The 26,845-nt window shown below is 36.5% G+C and overlaps 1 protein-coding gene across 2 annotated transcripts in view; it reads right to left on the bottom strand.

The window, feature by feature from the left end:
* pappa2 (pappalysin 2) overlaps positions 1 to 26,845 on the bottom strand; it is a 240,372-nt gene that overhangs the window by 207,958 nt on the left and 5,569 nt on the right. For both annotated transcript variants that reach the window (XM_039735653.1, XM_039735652.1), the window contains exon 2: positions 7,838 to 8,888. In XM_039735653.1, coding sequence (XP_039591587.1) covers positions 7,838 to 8,888 — 1,051 coding nt within the window. The remainder of the gene's footprint in view (positions 1 to 7,837; positions 8,889 to 26,845) is intronic.

The raw sequence follows: 26,845 nt of genomic DNA on the forward strand, positions 1-26,845 counted from the left end.
AAGTCAGTAATGTAAGCTTGTGATCTGTTGGAATAATCATATTAGCCTGAACATTCCCTGAACCATCTCAGAGTTACATATTGAATGATGGGACTTACAAAACTAATGGCAATAAACTGACATTTCTGTAAAGACTGCAAGCTTAAAGTCCTGCACCCAATGGTTTACATATTCTCTCCATGTCTTTGTGGGTTTTCTGTGGGTACTACTTTACACACCTCCAAGGAAAATGTTAGGTTTACTAGCAAATTTAAATATGCTGCATGTGAGTGTGAATGTGTGAATGTATACAGCCAGGGTTAGTTCCTACCATGCACATGATGTCTCCCGAATACTTACCCACATTTCTATGTGGCTCCATACTTGGATTTAATGCATTTGAGAATGTTATGCTATGAATTTTTATTCTAGGCTAGCATGATGTAACTTTCCATAGCACATGCACTTCAGAACAGGAAATCCACCTGAAGCTAAGCATGTTTGGGCGCAGCCAGTACTTGGATGGGAGACCATCTAGGAAAACCTTGAGCTGCTGCTGGAAGTGGTGTTGGTGAAACTAGCGAGAGGCAATTACTCTGTGGTCACTGTGCCGTACAAATTGGCACCATCCTTCGGATGAGATGTAAAGCGGAGGTCCTGACTCTTTGTGGACATAAAAGATCCTTAGATATCCTTCAAAAATAGTAGGGTGTATCTTGATGTCAAGGCTAAACTGCCTACCTCAGCCTTGTCATTCTGGCTAAATAATCATCCCCTGTCCTTAATTAGCTAACTACCTCTGTCATCCCTTTGCCACGTAATAGCTAATGTGTGGTGAGTGTACTAGTGCAAAATGGCTGTCATCGCATCATCCAGGTGGATACTGCACATTGGTGGTGTTCAAAGAGGTTCTCTACTCTCTATGTAAAGCACTTTGAGTGTCAAAAAAGTGCTGTATAAATGGAAATGTTTAACTGAGAACCTGGGTTTAATTCCTATCCTGATTATTGCAGGTGTAGAGTTGTTAGGTCTTTAAAATATACACATGGATTTACTCTGATTATGGTTTTCCACCCAACGTTTGTACCATGTACATGATGCCTTCAGAATAGTCTCCTTATTTGGATTTAACAAGTTTGCGAATGTTATGCCATGTACTTATATTCTAGGCCAGCATGATGAAACCTGAGGACCTGAGTTTAAGTTCTGGCCGTCTTACTGTATGTGTAGAGTTGGAACATCCTTCACATTTCACATAGACTTACTCTGGTTAAGGATTTCCACCCACATCCCAAATATGGACATGATAGGTAAAATTGGAAACTGTAATTTGGCATGGTGTAGAGGATATATACCTTGAAATCAACCAGTGCACTATCCTGGATTGTTTTCTGACTTACACACAATGCTGATGCTGTCAATCCATGTTCTGTACCTTTACCTTTAATAGAATAAAAATGGATGGATGGGAATTTTTACTATGGCTTCCTAGTTTGGGGAATGATCTCAGAATATTTTCTGCTAAGAAAGCAATGAAAGTGTTGATAAAAGAGTCTTTACTACATTTATTTCCACTTCTTAAAACAAGAAAGTATGTTACTTCAAAGATTTTTCTAACAAGGGGGTCAAGGGCACCTGTTGTACTTTTCAGAATGTGCAGTGCGTACTTTCAAAGCTAGAAAATCCTTTTCTCTGCCAAATAAATATAAAGGTGGATTACATAATGCATGCATATTTGTTATCCAAATTACCTTAAAGCTTTTCATAACTATGACTCTTTTAAAGACATTAATCAAACAAATTCACCAAATTATTTAAAGAAAATGCAGGTTCTCCGCTGCAGAATAGGAGCTCTCATGCTGTGCTCTGATTAAGTTCACGGGATAAGGTTGTGATCATTAAAGAGGGGAAGGGTGTTCCTTAAATCAAAATAAGTTGAGAAATGTTGATAACAGAAAGAGAGAAATATTGAAATATCTGGAAAACAGACTTCTATAGTAAATAGAAGGAAAGCAGCCAGTAAACCAGGCACAAAATGCCTGACTGAGTATCACAAGGTGTTATTATTCATTCACCAAGGGTGTTAAGGCTGGTTACAAGATTGTCCAAATGCCACATGAAGCCACAAGGCTGACTTATCTCTCTGTTTACTTGTCTGCCAGTTTAAAAGGAATTCAAATTCAAACATCCAAACTGGAATTCAACAAACATATCTTTACAGAGTTACCCATTAAGTTTGGGGCATTATTAAGATTCTGGATTATTTCAGTTCAAATCTTATTTTTGCCTTTAAAAGAAAAAAATAAAATAAAAAGAGACGAGTGCATCTTTGACTTTCTAGAGCTGGAAGCCAAAAATGAATACCTTCAATCTGGCAATCACCTCTATCTCCGTTTCCCTCCTCCTCCTCCTGCTAGGTCTGGCTTTTGAGCTGCTGTTGCACTCTTCAAAGGATTGATACAAGGCAGCACAGAGCAAAACAACGCTGGTGCCGCCAAGTGTTTTCGGCCTCCTGTCCAAATGTATCATTGGGGCCCAATTCATCTCAGCAGGAATTCTTTAAGAACAGATACAGAATATGGTGCAGTGCCTTGTTTAAAAAAGTCCTGCTTTGCTTTTCACCTTAGCATGACAGCACCTGACCGTGGAAACAAACTAGAGCAATACAAATTCTTGCATACTACATGGAAAAATTAGCACACCAATGCATAGTCATTTAGTTAGTCATACAAAGCTATTTATAACTCTTGAAAAATGTGTGTTACAATTGATACATTATAATAAGGTTATGACCTACAATAGTACAATCATTTATCATGCAGTGGAAAAAAAGCGCTCCTTGCTTTTTCTAAAAGAGCTAGAGCTGGAAAAATAGGACACATTTTGGCCAGCTATTTTAAAGCTTAACTACAAGCACACTGATAATTATTTACATTATACAACTGTTACTGCAGCAATACACAAGATCAAATGCCCCTCTAATTTATTATGAATTTCATCATGATAAGATCATGCCGTGTGTCGTTCAAAATAACAGTTCCCAACATTATAAAAAGTATTCCATTATAGTGATGAAAGATTATTTTCTATTAAGAACATATATAACTTAATATAACTTTACGAACCAGAAATCATTAGGATTATAAAGACTGTATGCATTACCGTAACATTTGGAAATTATTTACTTGAATGAGAAACAAAAGAAATCCCGAAGCACTGGCTGTGTTTGAAATGGAAGTTATATATTTGCACTGTATGATGTAATGGGTATGATCACAGTAGAAAATTACCACTAGGTGGTGCCACATTATAATGTACAGTTCAAGGTGCATTTTGAAATTCGCAGAGTTTTGGTGCAGGCCTCTGCTTGTAAAAAACAGGTGCTTCTAGGTTAGAACAGACATATCGCAAGATTGTCAGCATTCAGATCTCTTTCCCTTATTCTCTAAGTGCACTTTTACATTGTGAGATTCTGTATTTCCAGTTTGATAGGTTGTAGATGAAAATGAATCTGTAATATCAAATACCCTACAGTCCTTAGAATTGGTCCAGCCTTCTTCACATGTCACATGTTAAGTGATAGATTATGTTTGTACCATCAGCCAACTTAGAGTGCCAATAAAATATTCATCTGTTTCAATTTTTTTAGAACTTATGTATGTACCAAAATGGGAGCAGCAACAAATTCAGAACAACACAATTCTATATAGTTAAAGTAACAACTGATCTTTCCTTATCTATTTTTAAAACAAAGATATGATTTATTTTCATACAATATATTAAGTTTTCACCCCAACCCTGACTTAGTACAGTCAAGTTTGTTTTACAACTTTTCTTTGATCACTTATCATATCTTTAGATTACAGTTTCTGCCCATTTTTCATCAGTCGCTCAACTTGAACGTACATTGTTGATGAGTTTTCTCTTTTGTAAGACACTACATTGTTGATTTTGCTATTTTACTGGATGTCATGAGTATTTGCCCCTACCTTCCAAACCACCCAGTAAGCCCCCCCGAACCCAGAAGGAGACGAATCTCGCCTCAAAGCCCCCATTACAGACTTAAGCATGCCTTTTCTTCCCTGGAGCTCTAACTTTTTTGTTACATTTCTTTGGATTTCTCTGCCCTTTGTTATAATGCAGTCCTCCATTATATGAATACTGTTCTTTGACTGATGCACAGGGTTAAATTCAAATTAAACAACACCTTTGATGTTGAGAGATAAAAAGGTACTTTTCGCTTCATCAGACAGAATTTTCCACTTCACTTATTGAACCCTATTTCACATAGACTCATACATTGACCTGTCTTTATTGAGATTTGTCTGATTTTCCAAGCCTTCAAATTTTCATTTATATTTTCTCAGATTGTTGCTTGATGATAACCATGTAATTGACTTGGTTTTATTGTAATGACAGTAGTTTTTGTAAGGCACTATCCCATATAAAGGTTTGGGACCTGCCAGAGATAAGCATATCTAACCTAAAATTATAGGAAACATCAAATATGAAATTCTTAGATAACTTCTACAGAAGAGTGAAACCAAATGAACAGAATACTTTTCAGGCTACCATTTTTTATATTGATAATGGATTCCTAATAATGCGTTTGAGCTGTTCCTGAATGCAAATAATGCCATGGGGGCCAAAATAAGTATTAAAGAAAGGGTTGATTGAAAAAAAAAATAGATTGTAGAGTACTGAATATTGGAGCCACAAGGTACACAATATAACCTCTTACTGGTTCTGTGTCCAATCTGTCAGGTAGAGTGGCTGATCCAGTTTCCGGCATTGTTGTTCATTTAATTCCAAGCTCTCCATGCTCTAACCTTCCACTTGAGTTGAGTTCTTGCCACAAACCCTTCACTATTAACTGGCCATAGCCCATAGTTCACCAATTAGTTATTGGACAGATATTGTTGGGTTCCATTTATGTTAACTACTTTCTTTTCATAACATCTAAACAAATTTGTGTCTTTATGTGTATTCATGTAATTAGTAATTTGTAAAATTTATATTTATTGATATTTTAATTTATAATAAACTGAATTGAACTGAAACTGAATATTTTTCCTCCTTATTTCAGGACAACTTCCAGGAACATTCAAGTGACTACTTCTAGCATCAGAATGAATGCCCTTCGAAATCCCAAGGCCATTCTCCTAGCATTCTCCCTAGTTTCCTAAACAAAGGATTTAGCCCTCCATGCTGCCTCTCCACTAGAGCAGTTAGCAAGGGATGACATGCATAACATCAAGGTCATCTATGCTGCCATTTATTGGATTACAGAACTTCTGACATAAACTCTTTGGTTCTGCAGTTTGTTTCTTCTGTCCTTTCCTATAATACCCCATTTACTCCTCGCATGTACCTTCTTTTAGATCCTTCTGCTCTTCCTCTTCCCTCTCTCCAGCAAAGATTTTTCAGTTTGTGCACAAACACGGAAAAGTTAGGCCTGGCTTTAAGTTGGAAATCTCCTGATTCTCTATCCTAAATGGCAATCATATACAGAACACGTTCAGTCATACTTGGATGGTAGCTTTGCTTGATGTCCAAATAGTTTATCCAGTGTGCTGCTGTGCCTTCTTTCCTCCTTGATTAACTTGTGCTGTTTGGGGCTGTGTAGTGGGGTGGGTGTTTTATTTTGTATTGATGTTTTCATGGTCATGTTTGATTTACTGTAACTTGTATTTAATGTTTACTTAATAAAAATTTGATAGCAAAATCAAAAATTTGGTTCCCTACTGTCCTTCCTCCATTTATACACTTTGAGAATATCTATCTCCAGGGTTTCAAAAAATAAGCACTAGGTTCATCTTCGTATGAAGGAGATGGACAGACAGTCCTGACAAATGCAGTTGACTGCCCTTTGGTGTCCTGTGCAAATTCATTCCATATCTTTTCAGACACCCCTACTGCTACCTTTCTAGGTCATCCTACCAAATTATAAGGCACAGCAGCCAGTGCTGATGCCCACTTCCCATGGCCTGGCTATGAGTGTGGTCACTGCTAGGGATCGTTTGTCTTACTTTATACTTAATTGTCTACCTCTCTCATCATAACTGAGTTCCCAGTCACAATAAGCAAAATTAAGTCAGCAGAAACTATTCAATTTGACTTTATAGAATTTTTCAAGATGATCGATTTCATAATATCTCAGTAACATTAATTAGGGTTCCATACTGTAGCAAAATAAAATGTCCAATAGTCAGTCCTTTCAGTCAGTCATTTTCTAACCTGTTTTGTCCTGAACAGGGTCGTATGGTTGCTGGGGCCTATCCCAGCTACCTTTGGGGGCAAGTCAGGAATGAACCCTGGACAGGGTAAACTCACATATACTCACACACCAACCACACATTAGGGCCAAGTTAGCATCACCAAACCAGCTAATGTGCATGTCTTTGGAATGTGGGATGAAACCTGGTGCACCTAGAGGAAATCCATGCAGATGCTGGGAGAACATGCAAACTCCACGCAGGGAGGACCAGGGAAGCAAACCCTGATATCCGCCCACATGTCTAATAGTGTAAATGCATTATTTTACAGTTATTACATGTATGTATAGGTTTTAATCAAATGCTGTTGTGAATTTCCATGAGCTCTGCTTGTTTTGTTGAATTCAGTTACAATTATATCAAAGTCACATGCTGGCTACTTTTTGCAGAATTGTATAATAGCAATGTGTATTTATTCCTTCCTTCATAAATGAATTCATTTTCAAAGCTCACTTCATCCAGATCACAGTGAAGTATGTGGAGAAAATACTTAATGCACCCTATATGTAAAGTGTTTAAGATGGTGTTTATAAATCAGAGGTAAGTACACTGGTAAGGAGAATGGATTCTAGAAAAGCTCCCAATTTGACTACTCAGTTTTCAACTAATTAATGTGGCATTAACCATTCTCTTTGCTCTTTGACTCTTGTAATACTATCATCATCATGTACCTTTCTCCATAAACAGCATCTCCCACCAGTTATAGAATGAATAATCTGTGAAACATGTGTGGCCAGTTACAATTCAGTATTTACTTTTAAATTTGAATAATAATTATTAGTCATAATTAAGAAAATAAATTTAGGTTCATAATTTCGGTGGTACTGTGGTAGAGCTGCTGCCTCGCATTAAGGACTCTAGAGTCTACGTCCCAGTTGTTCTGAGTATTGAGTTTGCATGTTCTCCCCATGTCTGTGTGGGTTTCCCGCTGGTGCTCCTGTTTCCCTCAGAGTCCAAAAACATGCAGGTGGATTGGCAAAGCGAAATTGGCCCTAGTAGGTGTGTAGCGTATTTGAGTGAGTGTGTTCCCCAGTGATGGACTGGTGCCCTATTGGGATAGGCTCCAGCACCTGTGTGACCCTACTCAGGGTTAAGGTGGCCTACAAAATGGTATGGGTTCATAATTAAAATCCTGGGCCAGAACTGAGATATGGTCGCAAGAATGTAGGCACAGTTTCATCCAGAATGAGTCTATCTACTGTAGGGTTGTTGTCACACCATGCCATGTTTCCATATGTTATTGTCCTCAATCCCCAACTGACATTTTTGTCTTCTCTTTGAGTATTTTTTTTTTCTACTGATTGCCTGGTAAGTTTTTTTTTTTTTGACCACTCATTTTTTAGAATATTACCAACTTTTCTTACACACTTAAGCATGACTGAGTCCTCCATACTCACTAACAGCCCCACTTTCAAAGCAGGGTTAACTGTGAATGCTGAATAGGAAGTGAAAATTCTTTAAAGATAGGGATGACCATTTGGCTGTTTAAGACAATTTATACACGTTAATAATAAACCAAATTTATATTAATTTATGATATTGTGAAAGTGATGATAATGTGTAATGAACTTGAAAATGCTTACCTGTAAATGGATTCAGGATCGAAGCAGGTTTTCGTAACATCTGTGACCTCAGGATCACAACAATCGCCATCATCAAACTCATTAAGTATATTATTGCACTCCATGTTACAAATACCATCCTGTCTCTTCCATGGGTAGCAGCGATTATGATATCGACAGTCTCCGCCATCATATCCAGTTAATGGATGATCACACTCAGTGTCACAATGATCATTTCCAATTTTGCTTTTTTCACAGTTACTTAGAATAATTCTTTGACGGAGGCTGGAATTAAAGACTTGATGGACTGTTAGTTCCCAAGTGATATTATAGCGCTTGAACGCATTGTTTAAAGCCCGATGCTGAAGAGAAATTTGATCGTGTGAAACAGTAGGGTGTCCTCCATCATCCTCACAAATATTAACCACTCTGTAATGGATTTTTTTTTCAGTTCTGAGAGGCCAGTGGTTATTGTAGTTCAAGATAACATCTATATTTTCACATACAGTTATCCCACAATGAGTTGGAACAAATGGAGACACTAGTTCTTTTTCTATGTATGGTATAGCTTCCAAAAGAGGCCGGTCACCATCTTTGTAAGTTGTCCACTGTTCTTCTACTTTAGAGAAATCACCTTTAAATGTAAAATAGGGTCCTTTGTGCGACAAGTTAATGGGCAGTTTATGAAAACCATGGGATGATCTGTGCAATAAAACTGTTCCTAGGTTTCCACGAAAATTGTGAGGACGGTCAGATTGGTCACCTCCAAGAATCAGGGTTCGACAAGTGCCCATAAATGAACTGTAAAGAGCACCTGATTGCTCGTCACTTTCACCTTCTTTTGCTCCATCAATATAAAGGACCATTCTCTGTCCATTATAGCTTACCACTAGATGAGTCCATGCATTGGCACGATATCTTTGATGACCAAACACAGTAGTAGCTTTGAGAGCACGGTCAGTGCGGACTGTGAAGAAATAGCGGGCATCATTTCTTCCTGTAGGGTCCACCGTCTGGATGCCAACTGACCAGCCCTTATCACTCAGGGAATGAGAGCAGTTGTCAAAAACACCTGCAATGCAATTCAACTGAGTCATTAAGTAGTCAGACTTGAATTGTGAGACAATATTATTTCATATAGGTTAATACAATTATTTTACCCTTTAAATTTAATATTAACCAAAAAGATAAATTTAAAAAATTCTGTTGAGAAAACCATGCTTACCAAATTAATACCTAGACAGAAAGGACAAAACCTACAAAATGATTATTAAAATTATCTTGTTGCTTCTGTTTTTTTTAAATATGACAATTTATGTTCTAACATTTTTATAACAGCATTTGAGTTAAACTTTAAGATTTATCATCTTAACCTGGCCAAGTAAAAGACAAGTAAGGAAAGTGCGGAATTTTAGAAAGCGGGCATGAGGTGAGATATAGACTAGAGCATGGAGAAACAATTATCTCACTCCAGGTGGACACAACAAAAAGGATGATGTCATCTTGTTATTTTGGAATGCGCTCTTCTCGAGAGCATTTCTCTAGAGAGGACAGGCAGAGAGTGCTTTCTCTTCTGTTTTTATTTCTTCCTTTTATTTTTCCTTCCCTATTTTAGCCTTTTAGCCAAGACATCTCTCAATCAAAATCTCCCTTAAGCACTAAATAATTTCCTCCTGGAGATGGTTCAAAGATTACTGAGACATCAAATACTTTCAGTTGTTACTTAAAAGATTTATAATCACTGTCTAGATCTCAGTTAAGAAGCTATTCATAGGTGCCATGAGATCATAAATGAGCCCACATTATATCTGCCTATGTACTTTGTTATGGAAATCTACAGCACAGTGCACCAACGTACAAGTTTGTTTAATTTGCCCCTGCAAAAAATCTGAAATTTGCAAATTTCCTTACTAAAAACAACTAATTACATAACCAAAAACAGGAAATTTCCAAATTTCACCCAGAATATTAAGCTCATTTAAAATTGCATTTTTTGGAGTCTTGGAATTTTTATACTTTAAGTAAAAGATTAATACAGTGAATTTCAGTGCTGTATAAGCATGTTCCAAAATAAGATAATTTTAAAAGTACTCAAACATGGACATTTTGGAAATTTCTTCTTTGTTTGCAAATTCCTGACCCCTGATTACCACCAGAACAGGGTCATGTTTTTCAAAATATGGCTTTACTAAGGATGCAGATGAAAGATAAAAAGACTTGTGACATTTGGATTTCTAACAAGTGTAAGTGATTTGCTCACTTGCTTGCTTTTTTCCTATTCCAATATTCTCCCTTTCAACTGCCTTTTTACTACTGCTGTGGCACCTTACCATCACTTCATTCATTAACCAGCTTATGGTCACTATTACATTGTGCTGATGCACATTTGATTTCCCTTTTCTATGGCTATGCCATCCAAGCGCTAGATTGCCTAAAAATATGTGGAATTACAGTCTGCTGATAACTGCACTGGTAAGTGCATCTTTCCAGCTGTTCTACAGAAATCCTTCTGCATCTTGCTCTTTAGTGTGATTAGTAGGTTTCCAACCAGTTCCACTAGGGTTTGCTGCTGTCCACATTTAGGAACTGAAACAAAACATGTCTGTTTGCCAGTGCCCAGCTACATTCCCCTTAAGCAAATTACATTTTAATTCCCACTCCACACAACCAGCTACAACTCAGTCTTCAACTGGTCAAAATGTAATGATGTAAAAGGTCAGGCTGGCCCCCCAGAAATACTGAGTATAATAAATGACCTGACTTAGAAAGGTCTTTCCTGTCATTTAATTCTTTTTTGTCAAATTACTTATTTAACTTATGAGATCTAAAGAATCAAAGTATGAATGTATCATGCAGTGTTAAACAAATTGACGTGAACTTATACATTTCAGTGACAAAATCCAGTAACAGCATATTTGGCCTCGTAGGAACGTTTGTATTAATTGATTCTAATGGTTAGCTGTTTTTCTAAGTTGGGCTTATTTCTGCTATGGTTGTTTTCCTATATGGTGACATTTTCTGGCCTTTACACACATTACTAGTTAATAAACTATATGTAAGAAATGCCCCTAATGAAATATTAGATTTTAAATTGAGTAACAGCAAATTTTTTACATGTATTTGCATTATGGGCAGCACAGTAGGGCAATGTACCAATTGATCCAGAAACACTGTCACAGTCTGTATGGAGTTTCCATTTTCATCCCTGTATGTATTTTTTTTTCCATTTACTCTAGTTTCTGTCCACAACCCAAAGGCAGGAATCATAAAGTAATAGATGGACCCTGTATGAGTAAGCTATGGTGTATATGTGTGTGCCCTGCGATGGACTGGCATTCTATACACATGTGCACCTTTTCCATTTGAAAAGGGACTTCATCCATTTGACAGCCTGAAAAGGACTAAGTGAGTTCATGAAATGGACAGAGGTTTGCATTCATCAATACTGTATATAAATAGTAGTAGTTGCATAAAATCTTTCACAAATCAGTCGAGGCAATTAAATTCAATAACTAAACAGAAAAATCTGAGCTTTTAAAAGTCAAATGCAATTGTATGACAAAGGAAAGGTGAAAATGAAAAGTACAACATTGTAAATAACTAAATAAATAAGGAAACAAATAAAAAACAATTACAATTCAAAAAAGGGGAAATTAAATATTTTTATATTGATTTTCAGTAAGGCTGCTTGATGTTGTTATGCAAAGTTCAGTACACAGTTCTGGAAATATGCACTGAATTGACATAACAAATGAATATATGACATTCATCTGCAATATAAATTAGATTCAGAAAGTGTTCAGACCACTTTACTTTCAGCACAGTATAGATAGTGTTATAGATTTAACTTTAAACAGATACATTTTATATTTTTGCCCATCAATCTAGTCTCAATAACATATAATGACAAAGTGAGAGCATAATTTCGAAAAGGTTTACAAATGTATTAGAATTCAAAAAATGAAATCTCTCATTCATATACAGTAAGTATTTAGACTCTTTGCTGTGCCACTCCAAAATTGTGGTTAGGAGCATACCATTTACTTTAGTTATCCTTGAGATGTTTCTACAACTTGATTGGATATTGTTTATAAAGGCACACCCTTATGTCCCACAATTCTCATTGTATGTCAGGACAAAAAAACAAGCCATGAAGAAACTTTCTGTGGACCTCCATGATCAAACTGTGGTAAGGCATAGAGCAGGGCAAGGGTATCAAACAATTTGTAAAGCTTTGATTGTTCCCAGGAGCACAGTGGCCTCAATAATTGCGCAATGGAAGATGTTTGTAACCACCAGGACTCTTCCTAGAGTCCTTCATCTGGCCAAACTGAGCTACCGGGCAAAAAAGATGTCAGTCAGGGAGGTGTCCAAGAACCTAATGGTCACTCTAACAGAGTTTCAGAAGTCCTCTATCAAGATTGTCGATAGGACAATCATCTCAGTAGCACTCAATCAATCAGGCATTAATGATAGAGTGACTATATGAAGGCCACTCTTGAGTAAAAGACACATGACAGTTCAAAGAACTCGGAGAGCATAAGGAAACAGATTCTCTGGTGTTATGAGACAAAAATGAAACCCTTTGGGCAGAGTTTATTTTTAATACATTTGCAAACCTTCCTGAAAAGATGTTTTCAGTTTGTGGTTATGAGTTATTGAGTGCAAATTGAAGGGCAAAAATGGCAAAATTATCTGTTTAAAATTAAATCTACAATACAATAAGGTGTGCATGTGTGTGGGTCTGAATATTTTCCGAATCCACTCTATTTCCATTGTCCACTTTTCGCTTTTTGTCATAGATTATTTTTCAAATTCTTGCAGCAACAGACCCAAACTCAATCACATAGAATCACATTGGAATTATTATTATTTGAGAATTTTGGGGGGAAACTGGAGAACCAAGAAGAAAAAGTATGCAGGCACAGGGAGAGTAAAACACTGTTGCATGTGGACTACAATTATGCTTACGAATGAACAGAGTTGAAGACTACACAAAATGTATTTTAAAGTTTATCTATGATGATAATGGACTTGGGCGGCACGGTGGCACAGTAGATAGTGCTGCTGCCTCACAGTTAGGAGACCCGGGTTCGCTTGCATGTTTGCATCTTCTCCCCGTGTCTGCGTGGGTTTCCTCCGGGTGCTCCGGTTTCCTCCCACAGTCCATAGACATGCAGGTTTATGTGGATTGGCAACTCTAAATTGTCCCTAGTGTGTGATTGGTGTGTGTGCCCTGCGGTGGGCTTGCGCTCTTCCTGGTGTTTGTTTCCTGCCTTGCTCCCTGTGTTGGCTGGGATAGGCTCCAGCAGACCCCTGTGACCCTGTCGTTAGGATATAGCGGGTTAGATAATGGATGGATGGATAATGGACTTTACTAATATTTTGCTTAGCTACTTAGAACTGCCTTTTACCTCTGTAAAATCTGGCATTTTTGATAATTCCCTGTACCATATCTTTGAAAAGAAGGTTAAGTTAGTTGTTCATAGAAAAATGCAAAAACGAGTTAACCTTGTTACTCTAAAGAAAGAAACGGTCAGCTGAGAGTACAACATTTACACAAGTGAAAATCCATTCCCCTGTCATTTTCCTTGGATATCAGAGACAAGTTTTAGCTGCATAAGCCCCAAGTGAGTTCACAACCAGGGACAGAGAGTTAGCTGAATAAGCCCAGGGATAAAAACTGACTGGAATGGGGCCCGAAGCGGATAAGGAATTAGACACTTCATGTAAGCTTTATAAAGTCAGTCTATGAGCTGATCAAGGTCTTCCACCCCCATTGTGACTGAGGTGTACATGCAATGTAGAAAAAGTTCACGACATCTTGCACTACCATGTTGTATGGTATGGACTGGCACATTATTATATGATTATAGAATATTGATATTCTCAGCAATGCAATATTAAACTAAGTTAACTGCCTGTTTCTTTAGTTGAATTTGTCAGTACTTAACCATCAGGGACTAAGTGCATGAAGAAGGTCAATAGCTGAGAAGGACGCTCTTGATAGAACTGATACAGTAGTGTGGTATGAAATATAAAGTGCAAGTTGTTGCAATAGAATTTATGCAGTAGTACAATATAGAATAAAATGCAAGTTGTATATCCCAAATGTTATTAATGGTCAGAATCAAGACATTACACTGTGGTTTCACAATGAAAAACTGTGCTGGAAAGAGAAGGTATATGTTTTGAGGAGAGGTGTCCCCAAAGCTTTGATGAAACAGCTAAAGACAGACAATGGCCAGTTGCAGGATATTAAAACAGGATGCTGGACCAATGAGGTTGCAGTGCTAATTAGTGTGCTGCCATAAAACTATCAAACTTTTTCCAAATACTGTACATATTTTACACGCAATTACTATGATACCTATCAATCCACATAGATATTTCCATCTATTTTATTGTTAAAATACATCATTAGATTTTGCCACATTGCTAAAAAATTGTACAATGTTAAATTAAGAAAAAAATATCAAAAATCTTTAAAATGAATTATAAGTAAATAAAATTACGTAATATTTAAAAATAACAACTAACACATTTGAACCCCATTACTTAGAACAGTAGAACATTCAGCAATATGTATTTTACATTACTGCTGTGCCAACTTTATACAATTAAGAGCAGTGGTTTTAGTGCTTTTCTTGTTTACAAATTGCCCAAACTCTTGCCAGTTTGACGGGAGCCATTGAAGAACAATAATATTCAGATTCGACCTCATTTTCTGTATTGGGATGAGGTCTAGTGTTTTTGGTTCTACTTCTTTGTTAAGCCTGTCAGTGTAGATTTGGATATACTGTAGGATTTGGATCATTGTCCTGCTTGAAACAAGAGTCTTCTTCCCATCCTTGTCTACACACAAACAGCACTAGGTTTTCAGCCAGAGTTTCAAAATATGTTTACCTACCCATCATCCAGAGTTTTTCAGGCCACAACACAGAGAAACGACTCAACTGCATAATACAGTGAAAGACAAGTAGAGTGATGTTTGCACGAAATACACTACATGGCATTCAGGCCAAAATTTTGATCTCATCAGACCATCAAATCTTCTCTCACTTGGTCATAGATTCTCCTATGCTCTTCTGGCAAAGTCTAATTGCGGAATGATGTGAAATTTTTCTATTGGCCCTGAAGTCTTGTTACAAGCACAGTGGCTCCCAGCTTAGCTTCAAAGGACTGTAATTTTTTTAAAATAGTTTTGTGGTGGCCCCCAAACTATTGTCCTTCTTGGCTGGATACTCGGTTTTAGAGGATGACCTGTTCTTCCTAATGTTATAGTTGTGCCATATTTTCTTCATCTTGGCTGTAAACATTTTTAAATATTTTTACACTGATTGAAGATTTTCATAAACATTAGAAAAGATTTGCTTTGAATGTTTGTTAATATTCCTTACAAGGTTTTTATGAGACCAATTAAGAGACTTCCTAGGGATGATGTGAGGTAGATGTTATTAACTTAAACTTTTTGTGAAAAAACACAGTTGTATAATGACAATAGTTTTCATCACAGCATATTTGTGATTTTCACAGAACAAATATTTCTGATCTAAAATATTTTTAAGAATCTTTAAAAGTTTGTTTTTTTTTTTTTGATTATCCACAAAATCCTAATTAAATACATTACGATTTGCTATTCTAAACATCATAAAAAGTGAAAGAGCCCGTGGGAGTGAATTTTTTATTGCAAATAAACATTTTTAAAATTATTCATAATAGTGGATGACATTTATTATCTTTCTAACCAGAAATATTTATTTACTATTCCACATCTAACAAGGGAATAAACTCAGCAAGCATTTGTCGACAACACTTATATTTCAATCTTGTAATGACTCATGAAGAAAAACACAAGCAAACAAGAATATAAAATGTATAAAGTTTTCCTACAGACTATTGTCTGAAGTAAAAAAAGAAGAAAAAAAAAAAGCTTCCGTGCGTTGTGCTTCTACCATAATTATGAATGAGTACCACACAAAAAGGTATTTAAAACATTCCAAAACATCTGACATAAACTGTAAAACAAAAACAAATTATCACATTACTTGATTCGTGTGGGAAGGGAAGCCCTTGGACAGGCAAAAGACATTACCATGAAGAGTTGTCTTTCATTTTATTATCCCTAGACACTTTGTGGAGAAAACCTGCATCGTACTGACTAAAAGTAAACTTGTTTTTAATACATCTCCTTTATTTATTGCCATTTTATTCATAATGCAACAGGCTTTATTTTTTTAAATGCACCCTTCAGTATTTAAAATAATGATAGTATGTTCTGTCTTTCATATAATATTTCCAAGATATCATGCCAAATAGTAATATGTAAAAATCTACATTTCAACTGCTTATGTGGATCATTAATAAATTATTAGTCAATATTACATTTTTCTACAGTTCTACATATTGATTACTAGTTTAGTATGATGTTCACATTTATTATATGAAGCAATAATGAAGAACTTGAATAAGATTTGCTTATGATAAAAACATCTATCTTATGTACATCTGTATGTGTATATATATATATATATATATATAGTACTTATAGTATTATAGTACATACAAATACATGTATAGGTACATAAATGTAGATTGTAAAATATGTATATTTGCCATCCGCATTTAGAACATTGGTATATCTATTTATATATATCTATATATCTATTCCCATCTTCACTGTGCTCTTAACTGTACATATCGTATTTAACTGTATATATCGCATTTAACTGTAAATATCGTATTTAACTGTACATAATATGCACATATTATATTTATTGTACTTCTGCTCTTTGCACTTCTGATTAGATGCTAACCTGAATCTCGTTGCCCTGTATTTATACATGTGTAATGACAATAAAGTGAATCTAATCTAATCTAATCTAATCTAATCTAATGTACAGGCTTTTGTTTCAAGGTGCATTACAGATCACCTTTTCAGTCTGTCCTTAAGGCTCCAGAAAGTGTCACTGCTGTGGAAAACATTCTGCATTGCTTCTGTTTCAAAGAAGGCAGGCATCTCTTCACCTAATAGATACAGACCAGTGGCATTTATGTCTCATATCATGAAGACCTTTGAAAGACTGGTCCTGGACTATATGAGTTCTCTTGTGGTAGACTGCCTGGATTGAATGCAGTTTGCCTTTGAGACAAAGATTGAAGTGGAGGATGCAATTATCTACCTGCTCTGCGAGGTTTATTCTCTCCTGTACTAAGCCAGACACACTGTGAAAAGTATGTTTTTCAGCTTCTCCAGTGCCTTCAATACCAGCCATCTCTGTTAAGAGGTAAGCTCAGGTTATACAGGTGGATGAGACAGTGGTGTCCTGGATAAAGAACTCAGTTTGTGAGACTCAAGGAGTGTGTTTCTGACACAGATGTAAGCAACACTGGAGCAACATAAGGAACAGCCTTGTCTCTTTTCCTCTTTACTCTTCACTCAGTCTGTAAATATGACATCATGTCATGTCAATAACTGGAATTCTCAGATGATTCTGCACTTATGGGATGTATTGATAATGGAATGAGACAGAGTGTAGGTGTCAGGTGGAGAACTTTGTTTCTTGGTGCAGAAAGAACTGTCTGCAACTTAACATCATCAAAAAACAAAGAACTTTCTATTGACTTTCACCGCACCAAAGAGCCTCTATGTCTGGTCACTATTAATGGAGTGCATGTAGAGGTGGTCCATTCCTACAAGTAGTTGGGGGTCCACGTCAATGCAATGTTGGACTGGTATCATAACACAGAGGAATTATATAAGAAGGGCAGAGCAGTCTCTTTTTTTCTTAGGAGAATCCATTCCTTTAATGTGGTAAGTGACATCCTTCACATTTTCTACAACTCTGTGATGGACAGGGCAATTTTCTATACTGTGGTGTGATGGGCTTGGGACATTACTTCAAGAGAAGCCCACTGAATCAACACGCTAATTAAAAGGGAAGGTTCATTTATGGGGTGCACTTCTGACCCCCTGGAGGTTGTAGTGAAAGAGAGAATTTAAACCAAACTGAGTGCCATTATGAACAAAGCTGCGCAATCCCCTCTCTGACACACTAACACTGAAGACTTTCAGCCAGTGAATTATTCAGCAGAAGTGTGTTAAGAAACAATACTGGGGCTGCTTTATACCAACAGCAATATGCCTGCATAATGTCTCCCTGTCACTGAAACTGCCATGTCAGGAGTTTTATTTCTTTGTATTTTTCTTACTTTTTAGTCATTCTAGCTTGTGTTCATACCATAGTCTGTGTGTATATATGTTTATTTATCTGTTCATTTATTTATTTAAAGAGCTTCTGCAAAAGTCAATTTCCCACTGGTGACAAATAAAGTTCTATCTCTCTATCAATCTATCTATCTATAGTGAAATTGATTATATTGGTTGCTTAATTTTGCGGTTAAAGAAATGAATAGATTGATGGATATTTTAGCATTTAGATCACAAACAAACTAAGCAACACACTGAGGGGCGCAAAGTGAGTCAGAGATGGAGAACAGACCAGCAACCTTGTGGCTCATGGTACAATAAATCAGAGATTAGCCAACCAGGCCACAGCCATGTCTTTAAAGTAGGGCACAAAGTCCACTAGTCCAGGGCTACAAGATTTTCTTTTAAACTCTTAATAGTGTGATAGTTTCAAAAATTTTCATTGTGACAACTTTAGACAAAATGAATTAAATTCTTTATGTCATTATTAACATATTCTCTTTATGGATTTGCCTTTAAAGAGAAGAATAAATTGGATAGATTTCTTGACAAAAGCTTGCAGGACAAAAATACACTTGTTTTTTATTGTGATTTTAATTTCAGAGTGTGGCCCACAATATGCTATCTTAACAGCTACTTTTAACATCACAGCTGTAACAACTACCAGCTCTCTCACTTTTTTCCTTACGATTCACTTGCTAGCTCATAATTACTCATTTTTTGCCAATGTTTCCATTCTAACCTGATGCTTTATATGATTTTTCTATAAAAAAGTCTGTATTGTGGCAGCGACACCATAATCTACATTCTGATCTAAACTATAATAAATTAAATCTAAAATATGATTTTTAATAATCAGAAATGAATGAGATATTTTGTTATATATACAACTGTCACAAATTTCAATTTTCGTTTTTCTATTTTGATTTCTATGGTGCTTGTGATAACTGCAATTATATACACAGTTCGGTTACATTTTGGCTTTACTCACCGAACCAGGGGCTGACAGTGTGTTCTAATGCCTTGTCTCTTCCTACCTCTGCAGAATAAAAGATTGACGGTTGTTCCACCACTGATGTCACTTCTGTTATCCACCCTCCTGGACCCGCCCCTTCCTGCCTGGAACTCATATGACCAGAAGTTTGGCCATTTGGAGTTGGCTAAATTCTGATCTTCCACCTGAAAGGACTTCATCTGCAACTTGTTACTTTTTCATTATTGTCTTACTTCAATTATACAGTTTCACCAGGATGGTGCCCCAATACATTCACATTGTTTTTTCTCCTCTTTACAAAGTTCACAACTGAATATAATTCACCTCAAGAAATATTGGTAGAGTCTGATGTTACTGAAGGACGACATTGTTCATTCAAAGCTGTCGTCAAAATAAAATTTTCGTTCATCTTTATAGCTGTTTTTTATAGAAATGCCTAGAAGAAGACATGTACGTTTTCCATCCTACTAGGTTCTATCAAAACTTTTATGTTGAATTCTGCTATTGTACATTTCACCTTTAAAAGGTGAGAGTAGAATGTTGAGATACATACTACTGTAGCAGTGTGCAGAGAGACTAAAGCAGTGCCTCCCAAACTCAGTCCTACTGTGGCTGCAGGATTTTGTTCCGAACCAGGTTCTGCTTTTAATTGGACTCCTGGGCTAATTAAGTGATGTGTTATTTACCAAGTTCTGTGTTTTGGGAACAATATAGAAATGAAAAATTAGAAAACTACTTGTTTTGTTTGGTAAAAAAAAAATGTTCAAATGTACCAAGCAGTTATATGGTAATAATGTATTTTGTTCTTTTTAACAATAGTTTCATCTTGATTTTCATTCTACTTTTCCAAGTGTTCTAATTGTTTAATTCATTCGTTACTTAATAATAAGTGGGTCTGACGATAAAGTAGGTGTAGCCTTTGATTTTTCAGTGTTGTTTGCCTGGGTGTCTGCTCGGGTCGTTTTTAATTGTCATTAACAACTTATAACAAAGGGGGAAAACTGCACAGAGAAAGGGCAAAATATAATAAAATCAACAAAAGAGAGTTAAGCATTTAAATCTATAGCAAAAGCATATATATTTCAAAATGTCTTACAAATGTAAAAATCATGCTGCTGTGCTTTTCTGAATGTAAAATAAGAGAAAAAGTACCAGCTAATTAAATTTGATCAGTGCTGTCAGGTGGTGTCCCTGATTATGAATCTGGTTGGAACAAAAACCTGCAGCCACAGTGGGCCCCCAGGACCGAGTTTGGGAAGCACTGCACTAAAGCAGCCATAAACCAGAATGCTGTATACTACCATGAAAGTGATTTGCAGGGTTTATGTAACTGACCATTATTTATTATGTGTATTAGTTGTGCATTTATATTTTGTGCGAGCAAATGTAAACCACCATGTCTCAGGTTACCGTATAAGTTTAGTAAATAACCAATCCTTTATACTTACAAAATAGTTTTAAATAAAATTACTCTCCTGTTTTAAAAGTGAATGTTAAATATTGTTTATGTCTTCAAAAATGTATGTTTTTTTTATTTTATATTACCTAACATTCTGTATTAAAAGGCTCTGGTTTGGTCAAACCCAAGTTGATCCACCTGCTGTGTGTTTTGTAAAGTTCTGCCTCTGATGAAACTTGTTTCCTGTTTATGTTTTCTAACAATAATCCAATGACATGTCAGGTTGAACACAGTCAACAAAATTTTAGCTTTGCTGATGTGCTTATTTGTTTGCAATATGATACTAGCTATCATAATTAATTTAATGTGGTTTGCTTGAAACAGAAAATAAAAACAAAATGTACCAAAATCTTTAATTTCTGGTATCTATCAGGATAATACATGGTAATTAGTATAGACAGGCATTCTGGGCTATAGGAAATACGTCTTTGTTGCAAAGTTTTAAAGCAGATTCAACACTGGACAAGAAGCCAGTGTAGTTTAGTAAGTTTATTGAGATTGTTGAGTTTAGTCTGAGTCATGATTTTGGCAGCATCATTTTTCCATTCATTTCCTGAACCTGCTTACTCAAGTTCAGAATTCATAGGCAAGCTGTAGTGGTGAAGTGTAAATACCTTACAGGATGTAGATGGGTAATCTGGAGTTGTGAATTGCCATTAACTACACATTTTTGGAATGGGGAGGCAAGCCAGAGTAGTTTGGCCTGAACTCAGTCATCTTGAGCTATAAGGTAGTCCCACTATCCACAACTCTACCATACAGTGTTAATAGTATTTTGAACATATTAAAATCTTTATCTTTTTCATGCAGGAAGACCATTGAAACTTAACTAAACCTACTGAAGGACTGAAAAATTAATATTTAGCCTCTCTCAAGTAAAAAGGATATAATACAGAGTTCTGACTTCATCAAAATTTCAGTTAAATTTGAGGAATTATATATAAAAGCATAAGAATGTCTGAAAGAATCACAGTAATTTTTAAAAAATTAAACAAAATAATATACCCAGCAACCTCACAGTTTTTACAGACATTTTAATGGAGAAAAACCACAACCTATAAATCCTACAGGTTGTCTGTCTGTCTGTCACTCAAAAATTAGTCTACCCCTGGGCCTTAAACCTTGATCTTAGTCTTGAGAGCTTATGATGTAATATGCATAATACAACCAAACAATTGGAGGTGCATTGCTACCTCAATCACATTATTGGACTTCAGGTCCTTCTTGTGCCAAGCAAGGCACAGCCATGAATCCTGGCTGACAGGAAAAGAACAGCGGCGTGGGTACACAGCATTGCGGACAGGAAAAGAACGACATCAGACTCTGTTTTACAGAGAGGCACATTACACAGGCTAACTGATTGTTTTCATCGTAAGCTATTGGGCATCAAGTCCTGCACACAGAAAGTGGCAGTGTGTCCAGAAAATAACAGTGGCATGAGCATGTGATATGTCTGTTTAGGAAATATTGGATGACAGTGAAGGACATTGCACAAGCTGACTTATTGGCATGTCAAAGGTGGCAGTACCCTCTGAGGAGTGACTTGAGATGCTGTGTTTTGTGAGTGACGCATTAACCATCTTTGTTTGTGGACAAGAGGTCAGAGTGTTTCCTTGTAAATGACTAAAGAAAGTAAATGGCTGCAAATGCATTACGTATCACTTGGCATTACATATCACTTGTAAATAACTAATTTGAAAATGTATTCATCCTGTACAGGACTGATCATTACATGTCTGCTCCAAATTTTCATACACATTTGCCATTATTTTCACTGATGGTACAAATACCCTTCTCAACAAATCCATTTCCAGACCTTTCTAGGAAGAACTTTTCTTAGCAAATGGTTACGGATGATCATGCCATTTTCCAAGGTTTATGATGCACTGTTATGATATTTAAACTTTCAGAATCATGTTTTTCAAACATGCCTAAACAACAATATAGGCATTATGATCAAACGTTAAACAAGTGGTTTTGCTCTTCATTGGAAACTGTTAATTAATGGTCAGCTAGTAGCATGTTACACTCAACAGGATGTGTTTAACGTCTAAACAGCAATCTGTGAAGTCATACTTAAACATACCACAAGAAAAGGGCAATCCCATGTGGATTTCTCAGTAAACACGAACTAAGGATCACACAGCTCTCTGATGTACTGTTCATCATCTCATTCAGTTTTGACCTGCTGTGCAGGCTTTGTTTATTTCACACAACTGATCATACAATACAGTTTTATTATTAAAGCAGTATGCAATACTGTTATATGCTCCCATTTTTAGATACATTACATACTTAGAAATGGAACACACAGTAGCTTCATATATCTGCAACTATTATGTTCCTCAGAATAGATATAATCACTTAAATCATAAGAGCAAAGTTTCATGGATACAACTTTATTACATACAAAATGTTTTAAATTGCATTCTCAAAGCAAAAAGCCTTCCATCTTCATAGTCTTCACCCACACATCCAGAGGAGGGTTGCAACACCCATAGAAAACCCAAATGGTGAACATGGAAACTCTACACAAGGAACATCCAGAACGAGAACCCCCATCTCCTAACTACAGGACAGCAGCTCCACCACTGTGCAGTCAACAAAGTACATGTGGGGATGAAAACCGGAGCCACATTAACCTGATGCTTGCTTTCATAAGTGTCTAATTCCTTACCTTTTATAGATACAAATTTCAAAGCTATACCTTAAATACGAACTCACAGAAATACCAAGCAGACAGATGAACAATAAAATTTAATCAAAAAAAGAAAGTTCATTAATAGCAGAAAGGTTTTGCCTGTGGAAAAAAACTAGACTGGTTTCCTGCATTGAACGTAACGTCAATGTAATGGACCCTTAACTAGTATACATTGGTTCAAATAATCCATTTTGAACCCAGGTCACTGAGGCAGTGAAGCAACATTAATTATTTCTACACCACTCTGCCGCCTCATAGTCAAAATATAAACACTTAAATAGTTGTTGCAATATAAAATAAACTGTACAATAAAAGATAAGCAGACATATGTAGAATATGCTGGCAACTTTATTCCAGACTGCTCTGCCTCCCTACTCTCATATAAAGAGTTTTTTGGAAAAGTATCACCCTTGCTTGCAGACTACAAAACTTTTATCTTTCAAACTATTCTCCAAGCAAAACAAACTAACAGAGCACAAGGGAAAGCAATTCTTTAAGTATCAGGTTTAAGCGAGAAAGAATGAGATTTTCTAGGAGTGTGTGTTTAATATTGTCTAATTTCTCATGAATTGTTACTGAAAAGCACTATTAAGATCATCAGCATGAGGATTCCTTTTGAATCATTTCCACAGATGATAACAAAAACATTCATCCATTTCTTCATTTACTGAAATACCTGATCAATTCAAGGTTGCGGGAATTCAGGGCCAAATCCAGCAGTACTCAGCACAAAACAGAAACCAATTTTGGTCTGCACAGGGCACATTCATGCACATCCCCACACTCATCTTCTATATATATAAAAGTCAATGTGTGTGTGTATGTTCTAGCATCACATCCGAATGGCTGGAGCGATTTTCATGAAACTTGGTACACATGTTCCTCATTGGTCGACTAAAAATACGGCAGGCTGCAATCAGCAGTAACCCACCCCCTTCTGGGTATTGATCTTGCGGTTTTGTATGCATGTTATCATCCAGCTGACACTCGAACAGGAGGCGACTGCCAGCATTCTTTATGTTTGAGCACCACTGCGCCCCTGTTGCTTTTGAAATTAATTAGAGTTCTACGCGTGGAAGTGTATGTGTCTGTCCGGCCCAGAAGTGAGACGTAGAGTCGGGGTGAGGGTCCAGCTCTGAGGATTCTCAAGCGAGGCCAGTACATCTGCAAAAGGAAACCTTCTAAGAAAGACAGTCGCTTAGCTGCTAATGCACAAACGATGTGAGCACTTCAGCAACATCAATCCTTCTAGCAGAGAGTAATTCTGACGATTTAAATACTTTCTAGGATCCCGTGCAGCTTACACAGTTAGTATATACCAGGCGACTGCTAGCATTCTTTATTTTTGAGCAGCACTGTGCCCCTGTTGCTTTTCAAATTAAATAGAGTTGGCCAGTTCTGAGCATCATCTAGATGATAACATACATACAAGACCACAAGACAAGGACATTAGTGAGTCTTTCTTTCTTAATTTCTTTCTATTTTTAACGTTCTGTTTTTTTTATTATGTTTTTCTCAAACAATTAAAAAACACACAAGGGCGAACTGGAAGTGACTGCCAGCATTCTTTATGTTGGAGCACCACTGCGCCCCTGTTGCTTTTCAAATTAAACACAGTTGGCCAACCCGCTATATCCTAATTACAGGGTCACGGGGGTCTGCTGGACCCAATCCCAGCTGACACAGGGCACAAGGCAGGAAACAAACTCTGCGCAGGGTGCCAGCCCACCACAGACAACCAAGCAGAACATGCAAACTCCACGCAGGGAGGACCTGGGAAGAAAACCCAGGTTTATTGTTTGTTAATTTATTTTTAAAGTTGTGTTTTTTAATTATGTTTTTCTCAAAAAAAAAAACCTATATTTTCCTCCCAGGCAACGCTGGGTATTTCAGCTAGTTCTTTAATAAAGCACACACACATCTTTGGATGTGGGAGGAAAACTGGAGTTCACAAATAAAAAGCTCCTAAACACAGAGGGGAAAACGTGCAGACTCTACATAGAGACATTACAGCAAACCTGATACTGTTCAATATTTAATTATACAGTAGTTTCCAACAAAATACATAAACTAAACACTGAATAACAATCAGTATTAGCATTTCAAATACAACTTATTTTATTTATCCATCCATCCATCAATCCATCCATCATCAAACCCAACTTATATGGTTCAAGGTTGCAGGGAACAGAGCCTAACTGTGCAGCATCATGCACAAGGCAGAGACCATCCCATGATGGGATGCCAGTCCATTCCAGTGCATGCTTACACATCTGACCATATACATTCATGTAAAGCTAATGTATAATTGTCAATAAATGTGACTTTTCTGAGATGCAGGAGAAAATCCATGGAAAACCCGCAAACTCCAAACAGACATTAAACAGACCTGGACTTGAATTTAGACTCTGGAGATGGGAGCAGCAAAGTGCTGCCTCTTTATTTTATAAAGTGTCGTTTATAATGAATACTAACTCAGCCTTGGGTAACATGACAGCACAGTGATTGGCAAAAGTACAACACTGCTCTGGACCACTAGTATCAAATCCCATCCTGATTGCTGTTTGTTTTGCGTGTTGCTCTTGTGTCTGGGAGAGAGCTTTTCACTGGTTATCCCATTTTCTTTCCACATCCAAAACACAAGAAGGTTAGACAGTCATGGCAACTCCACATTTACCCAATGTCAGTGTGTGTGAACCCTTTGATAGACAGGCCTCCGGTCAAATGCTGCTTCTTGCCTTACACCTGAGGATGGAGTAACTGAATCTTAAGTGTGCAGATGTTGCTAATTAAATACATGCTGTAGGTTTATATATTGTTGAATACACTGATTTTGTGTTCCCTTCCCTGTACTTACCACAGAAGTGGCTTCGGTTTCTTAAAGAAATCATTGGAATAGCAAAGGCACTTCAAACAAAAGGGGACAGAAGAAACAAAAACAATATATGGATCTATTGGTGACCAGAGAGAATACCTCCTTATAAAACTTATTATTCTTAAAAGTAAATAATTATATCACTTTAGTCAGCTTGATCACCTGTCAGTAAAATTTCTGTAGGCACCATTACATTCCTTCCGTATCTCATTTCATATGTATGTGGCATTCAAAGCCATCTCCAGCCATCTTTACTGGGCTTTTTCTTCCTAATTATCAGATCAGGGTAATCAGCATTTTATTTTATCAGAAGGTAATTCTGATTTTCTAGCTTGCTTTGGAACTCAAATGTTTTTGTCAATATTATAACTTAGAATGCAAAGGAGTCTTCTACATGTTTTAATCTACATTTTTCACCTAAGTTATTTTGTTTGTGAGACTCAGTACCTTTTCTTGTTTCTCATGATTTTAAATGTTTCGGAATATGCAGAAGCAGACTCAAATCAAGATATAATTTTTTAGCCCATTTCTTTATTCATTAGGCTAAGCTGCATGCTTTAGTATAACCAATGGTGTTTTATTTAACAACTTACACACTTTTGTATTCGGTAGGCGGTAGAAATAATTAACAGAAACATTATTAAAATGTCAACAGGAGAGAAAAAAAACTAATGGCAGGAATGTGTATCCAATTAAGAAAATGGTTGGAGCAAAAGCCATTAGAAATGGAGCTCCTCAGGGACCATGACTGTGAATCCCTGAACTTGCAAATTAAGCTAAATTTATAATA

This window comes from Polypterus senegalus, chromosome 14 (assembly GCF_016835505.1).
Source record: "Polypterus senegalus isolate Bchr_013 chromosome 14, ASM1683550v1, whole genome shotgun sequence".
NCBI lineage: Eukaryota > Metazoa > Chordata > Cladistia > Polypteriformes > Polypteridae > Polypterus > Polypterus senegalus.